Source organism: Arvicola amphibius, chromosome 4 (genome assembly GCF_903992535.2).
Source record: "Arvicola amphibius chromosome 4, mArvAmp1.2, whole genome shotgun sequence".
Classification (NCBI taxonomy): domain Eukaryota; kingdom Metazoa; phylum Chordata; class Mammalia; order Rodentia; family Cricetidae; genus Arvicola; species Arvicola amphibius.
This window is the reverse complement of record NC_052050.1, coordinates 91,198,779-91,205,366: the sequence shown is the minus strand read 5'-3', so window position 1 is coordinate 91,205,366 and position 6,588 is coordinate 91,198,779. Positions and strand designations below refer to the sequence as shown.

The following is a 6,588-nucleotide window of genomic DNA, read 5'->3' as shown; positions in this document are numbered from 1 at the left end:
CTTGCAGGAGCTGGGGGGTGGTGACTCACGCCTTTAATTCCAGCACTTGGGAGGCAGAGGCAGGAGAACCTCTGTGAATTCCAGGCAAGCCTGGACTAGAGAGCGCGTTCCAGGACAGTGAGGGGAGGGCTGTTACACACAGAAACCTTGTCTTGAAAAACCAAAAAAAGAAAAAGAAGAAGAATCTTTTGCGAAAATCCCAAGCAAGAAATCCACGCTGAAACCCATGTTATGCCCCCTGCCCATTCTTGTCTTCCCAGGGACCTGACAATTCTTACATTAGTGGGCAAAGCCTATGAGGTGACAATGCCATGAGTGGGCACTCAGCAGGACGCAGAGACCCCACAGGCTGCGACAAAACTGATACCTGATGAGTGGGGGTGGACCCTGGATGGCTGTGGGCAGAGCCAAGTCTGTTCTGAGGTGGCTTACGGCAGCAGCATTGTCTTTAACAGGCTCAGTGCAGCAGTGCGCACGTGGGGAAGAGAAGTCAGGGTCCCCAGCGAGCAAACATTAATGGTTTTCTCCCTCCCTTATGCAGAAGGACAGTCATATTTTTGAAAATTCTACTTGATATATTCTTTCCTTTATTTATTTAATCTAGACAGGGTTTCAGGCTGGCCTTGAATTTAGGATCCCCTTGCCTCAGCCTCCCCAGATTATAGGTGTGTCCAAGCCCCTTAATTGACAAAATCTTAAAACCACAAAGAAAGAAACAAGAACATGAAAAGCTCCTTACTAAGCCCTACTCTGAAGCAATATAAATACACAACTCCAGTATCATACAAGTAGCTCACGGGCCTACAGTGAGACAGTAATGGTAGTCAAGAAGGGCTTTCCCAGGAAGGCAGAAAGCTGAACCCTGACCAGAAAGTCTGGTGGTTATGTGGCATTGAGGGAGCACCCCAACAGCCTCCCTGAGCACCCAGCTTTCCCAGGGAAGTCACAGCTCTCTCTGTGCTCTTAGTTCCTCCAAACAGGAAAATCCCCTTCAATCCCTGCTCACTACACTCCAGCTGAGAGGAAGGGAAGCTCCCAGAGAGACTTCTGCCCAGCCTGCTTAGTCGGCAGGGTCATCTCGAAGAACTGTGAGGAAGTGCTCACCTCCTTCACAGAGCAGACTGTATGCAGCCCGGCACAGCGCCAGCCAAGGTGGCCCTCCTGGCTCCTGGGTGTTAATCAGAGGGAGGAGTTCAGCCATCAGAACCTGGGGAACAGTACAGGGCCAAAGCCTCAGTGGGACTCTATCCCGGGGCACCAGCCCAGTGCTCCCCATGTTGGAAATCCTGGGACAAGGTTCCATTCTCCGGCCTTCCTGAGATTGTAAGCATCCTGGGCACACAATGTACTTGGAGAATGTTCCAGTTCACACAGACACACAGAGACCCAGAGGCTCACCGTCACAGCCTATCCCAGGTCGTCCTCTTGAGACTGACCCACAGGGGGCTCAAGTGCCAGCCTAGTAAGGTCACTGGCTCCCAGGAACCCAGTTACACACCACCACCTGTTGCTGATAGTACCTTTTCTAGATGGATCTGCTGGTCTAACATGGCCACCCGAAGCTTCAAGGTAGCCAAGGTCTGCAGCTCCTTGGTGCTAGAGTAGAGAAGGAGCTCAGGGCTCCAGGAAGAGTCCATTTCTCCTCCACAGAGTGACGAGGCCTGGGTGGGCTTCTCCACAGGGCGTGGTCCTGGCAGTTCTCCTGTCACAGCTACCAGAACAGCCGTTTATAGTCTCAGGGGGCAGCAGTGGTCACTAAAGTTTCTCTTTCCTTACAAGCCAGTACTTAGTTTTCCAGGTATCTCTTCCCTACTCTCAATTGGCTTTGGCTTTAAGGAATACCAAGTCAAGGTTTTAAAACAACCTGTACGCTGTGCAGTGGTGGCACACACCTTTAGTCTCAGCACTCGAGAGGCAGAGGCAGTAGGATCTCTGAGTTGGAGGCCAACCTGGTCTACAGAGTAGGTTCTGTTACTGCCTGGGCTACACAGAAAAACCCTGTATCAAAAAACAAACAAACAAACAAACAAACCAAACCAAAACAAATACACAAAACAAAAAAATCAACCTAATGTGTGGCAGGCTGTGGTGTGTTTGGTGTGATGCCTGCCTCTGGGCCTGGCTGGTGACTACTCGGTCACAGGCAGGGCAGGTTAAAATGCCTTATCCAGTCCAGAGTTCAGCACAAGCAGTGGCGGGGTAGCACCTCACCTGTCTGAAGCGCCTGGATCCTGTGGAGACACTGTCCCACAACGGCCTGCAGTCCTTCCAGCACGAGCAGGCATCGGTACTCCTGCATCCAGTCAGTGGGGGCTACACGAGTTAAGGAGGGCAAGTGGAGTCGTGATGGTTCCCAAAGCCTCCCTGCCACCCTTCACCATGCCCGTCAGGCCCACTGACCTGATGACAGCACCTTCTGCATACGAAGTCTCAGCAGTGTACAGGCCTTCCTCAGGCTCTGGGCATGAGCCTCTACTTCAGCAGCACCGGGTCTGTGGCTGGACCAGCCTGACTGCACACTAGTCAGGGAAACTGTCCTGTGGCCAGATACAAGGTTGGGAAAGATACCACTGCCATGCCACAGTGGCCCCTTCCCAAACCTGCCAGGTTCAGAGCCACAAACCCCCGGTTCTTCCTTGCCAGTAAGGATACAGCCAGTTGGAGTTTTTGGAGGAACTGTGTTTTGGCAGCTCTGGTGACATCTGTGGAGTCACTGGCTTGTACTGCGCGGAGCTGGGCCCACAGACTGGAACAAGTACAGAGACAGCCCCGGAGGAGGGGCAAGGTTTTAACTAACAACAAGGGACCTTAAGAGGTAGGGGAGGATGGACAGGGGCACATATCCCTGGGTGTATGTAAGGATAACAGAAGCCTCAGGGAACCTAGAGATATTGACAAAGACAAGTGGGCAGGGTAGATCTGTGCCAGGCACAGTGCAAACGCCTGAGAGGCGCCATCTTGTCTGAGCCTTGCAGCACCTCTATGGAACAGAACCTGTTCCTGTCATTCCAGAAGGAAGACAGCCTGGAATTGAATGGTTGAGGGGTGGAGAGACGGCGCAGTGGTTAAGAGCACTTGCTACTCTTAGAGGGGAGGACACGAGTTCGGCTCCCAGCACTCAGCTTAGGCAGCTCACAACAACCCGTAACTTCAGATCCAGGGATGGATCTGACACCCTCTCCTGGTGGGGTACCCACAGGAACACACACACACACACACACACACACACACACACACACACACACACAATGAAACAATAAGTCAAGTGGCAGGGACACACACTTTTAATCCCAGCACTTGGGAGGCAGAGGCAGGTGTATCTCTGAGAGTTTGAGTCCAGCATGGTCTACAGAGTTCGTTCCAGGACATCTAGGGCTACACAGAGAAGCTGTTTCAACCCCGAGACAGCAAAAGCAGAGAGGCCTGCTGCAGGGTTCTGTTTGCAAGTCCTAATGTTAGTGATGTTTCCCCTGTCCTCAGTCCCCACTCAGCCTTACCGTGAGTTCTGGGAAGCTGCCTTCCTGAATGCCGCAGGTAACTGTAGGAGAGTCCTGTCAGAAAGAGGCCAATGCTTGGAGCAGCCTCTTTTCATTCTAGGGCTGTCATTCTCACTCCTGGCTCAGGAGTGAACCTCCTCCACCCCTCTCTGCTGACTGTTTAACTGTCAGGCAAGCATCTTGAAAAGGGCTTCTGGAGTAGCACGGGTGCTGGCCCAGTCCAGAGAGAAGAAAGGGCATCAAGCACCAAGAACACACCCGAGCCATGCAGAGCTTCTCTAAAGCCCCTCGGCTGGTCAGGCTCCAGAACGACAAACCTGATGCCATCCCAACCAGTTGTTCTACCTTGCCTGCTTCACTGCGTGACACCTAGGGAGCGGTACCCAGAGCTTCCCCATTAGCTCAATGCCCTGCTAAGATCTGAACAGACAGAACACAGTTTCTGCAGTTAGGGTCTGGGAAGCTTACCCCTTCTCTTTCAGTGTGAAGGGTTCGGTGGCACGAGGAACAGCTGATGGGGCCATTTGTTGGTCCCTGAGGCCTGGTCCAGACCGGGCAGCTTGGGATCCTGTTCTCATATGGGTCCTATCTCCCCTTGACAGAGGTCTGCCCTTGGGGTGGTCCTTGGCAGGGATTGTGGCCCGCTGTGCGCCTTTGGTGGATCTGGCACTTGATGCACGGCTGCCAGCCTGGCTGGAGGGCTGGGAATGGGTAGGGGCAGTGACACCAGAAGCGGCTGCATTAGATGCAGAAGTCAGGTTGGGGGTTCTGTCTCTTTGTCCAGCCTTAGTGGGACCTTTCCTCACTCGTACAGCCTTCTCGAGTGCCTGGGTCAGAAGCTCCAGTTCCCTGAGGTCTTGAGCACTCGGTATGCATGCTGTGAAAGTCAAGAACCAGGCTTCACTGTCCCGGGATGGAGCCCCATGACAACTTGCCAGAGAAAGGCCAGATGCAGCACGTGGAAAAAGCATCTGAGGTTTACCTGGAGTTGGGGCCTCTTCCTTGGTTTCTGGCTCCGGAGCTAGGGTCCTGGCTGGTTCCCTGCAAAGACAGGGCAGCTAAGGCATGGCCCAAACAGAACCTACCCCTAAACAGATCCCCAGCTTCACACCCTGCAGAATAAGGAGGGATAGCAATGGCAGCCGGCTTCCAATGTGTGCAGTTGCACTTGGCCTCCCATTCCTTGGGGCTCTGCAGGATTCCGAGAAGGGCCTGGCCAGGTCCCAAGGTCCGCGTACCAGACCTGCAGCAGCCGCCTGGAAACACGCAGGCTCCGTTCCAACTGTCGTTGCCGCTCGGCGCAGGAGTCCAGGGCGCCTTGCACCTCTGCCACTATCCTGAGGACAAGCACCATGTGAGCCTCGGAACCCCGCGCCCGCCCGCACCAGTCCCTCCAGTAGCACGAGACCCACCGGCGCGCGCAGTCCGTGGGTAGCCGGTAATCTGCTTTCGCTCCAAGCATTTTTGCCGCCGCTTCTGAGTCCCGCACCTTCCGGACAGAAGGCCGTCCACTTCCGGTTAGTCTACCCAATCGAGCACAGCGATCAAGACCTGCTCCGTAGTGCGAATCTACGTCATCATCCAGGCTCCGCCCCAATTCCACACCCCCCCCCCCCCCCCCCCCCCCCGCTTTGTTGGAATCTCGATAAGGACGCCAGAGTCCTTATCCTCGCTTCCGGTTTGGGTAACCAGATAATGCTCATCTAGTAGGGCATCCGTCTTGACTAGTTTCTGCCGAACCTCCTTTGAAAGCAGAGATAAACTGTTTTGCTGACTCCAGGACCACTTAACAGTCTAGCATATGGATGAAAGATGATGTTTTAGAACTGGGTCAAAGGACAGAAAGCATGGGAACGAATGTCAGGTACCAAGAGAGAGAGCAACGAAGCCCAGGAAATCTGGAACATATGGCACCTAGATGGGTTTGCCGCCTGACAGTGGAGCCATCTGCCTAAGTTATGCCAGGTTGTGAGAGGGACGGAGGTGTGATGGATAACAGGAGGGGAGGCTGAAGCCTAGAGAATGACCGGGAGCGGTTAGGACAGTGGACAGTAGACCAGTACACACTGCGGGTAAGGCCTAGCAATGGTCTTTGCCCGCAAAGCTTTGCCAAATCAACTGTCACTTTGTTTCCTATCGAAAGCTATTTCTGTACCACCTACATTTCATTTTAAAACTCACTATGTAGACTAGGCTGGCCTTGAACTTATAGAGATCTGCTACTCAAATGTTGCTTATTTCACACACACACACACACACACACATCAGTCAGAATGTGAAGCAGGATCACATGTGCCTTAAACTGGCCTTGACTTCACTATGTACCTGAGGATTTGAACTCTTTGTCTTCCTGCCTCCATCTCTTTTTTTAAAAAGCAAAAACAAGCAGGTCGTTGGTGGTGCACGCCTCTAATCCCAACTTGCGAGGCAGAAGCAGGCAGATCTGTGAGTTTGAGGCCAGCTTGGTCTACAAGAGCTAGTTCCAGGACAGGTCCCAAAGCTACAGAGAAACCCTGTCTCAGGAAAAACAAATAAACAAACAAAACAAAAACAACCACAGAGTCAACGCAATGCCATCAAAATCCCAGCAAAATTCTTCAAATACTTTGAAAGAATAGTGCTCAACTTCATATGGAAAAGCAAAAAACCCAGGATAGCCAAAACAATCCTGTACAATAAAAGAACTTCTGGAGGAATCACAATCCCTGACTTCAAACTCTACTACAGAGCTACAGTACTGAAAACAGCCTAGTTTTGGCATAAGAACAGACAGGAGGACCAATGGAACCGAATAGAAGACCCAGATATCAATCTACACATCTTTGAACACCTGATCTTTGATAAAGAAACAAAAAATATAAAATGGAAAAAAGAAAGCATATTTAACAAGTGATGCTGGCATAACTAGATATCAACATGTAGAAGAATGAAAATAGACCCATATTTATCACCATGCACAAACCTCAAGTCCAAATGGATCAAAGACTTCAACATAAAGCCAGCCACACTGAACCTTATAGAAGAGAAAGTGGGAAGTACACTTGAACGAATCGGCACAGGAGACCACTTCATAAATATAATTCTAGTAGCA

General features: G+C 51.8%; 1 protein-coding gene across 1 annotated transcript; it reads right to left on the bottom strand.

Annotated features, from left to right (window-relative positions):
• Positions 1-567: 567 nt before the first annotated feature.
• Positions 568-5,009, bottom strand: Tedc2 (tubulin epsilon and delta complex 2). The gene is made up of 10 exons (XM_038326888.1): positions 4,910-5,009; positions 4,736-4,834; positions 4,480-4,538; positions 3,966-4,374; positions 3,498-3,551; positions 2,653-2,746; positions 2,401-2,512; positions 2,212-2,313; positions 1,521-1,711; positions 568-1,207 (listed from the first exon to the last, which is right to left on the bottom strand). Exons 1-10 carry the CDS (start codon positions 4,957-4,959, stop codon positions 1,061-1,063), a joined length of 1,317 nt encoding a protein of 438 aa, XP_038182816.1. The 5' UTR covers positions 4,960-5,009; the 3' UTR covers positions 568-1,060.
• Positions 5,010-6,588: the final 1,579 nt, after the last annotated feature.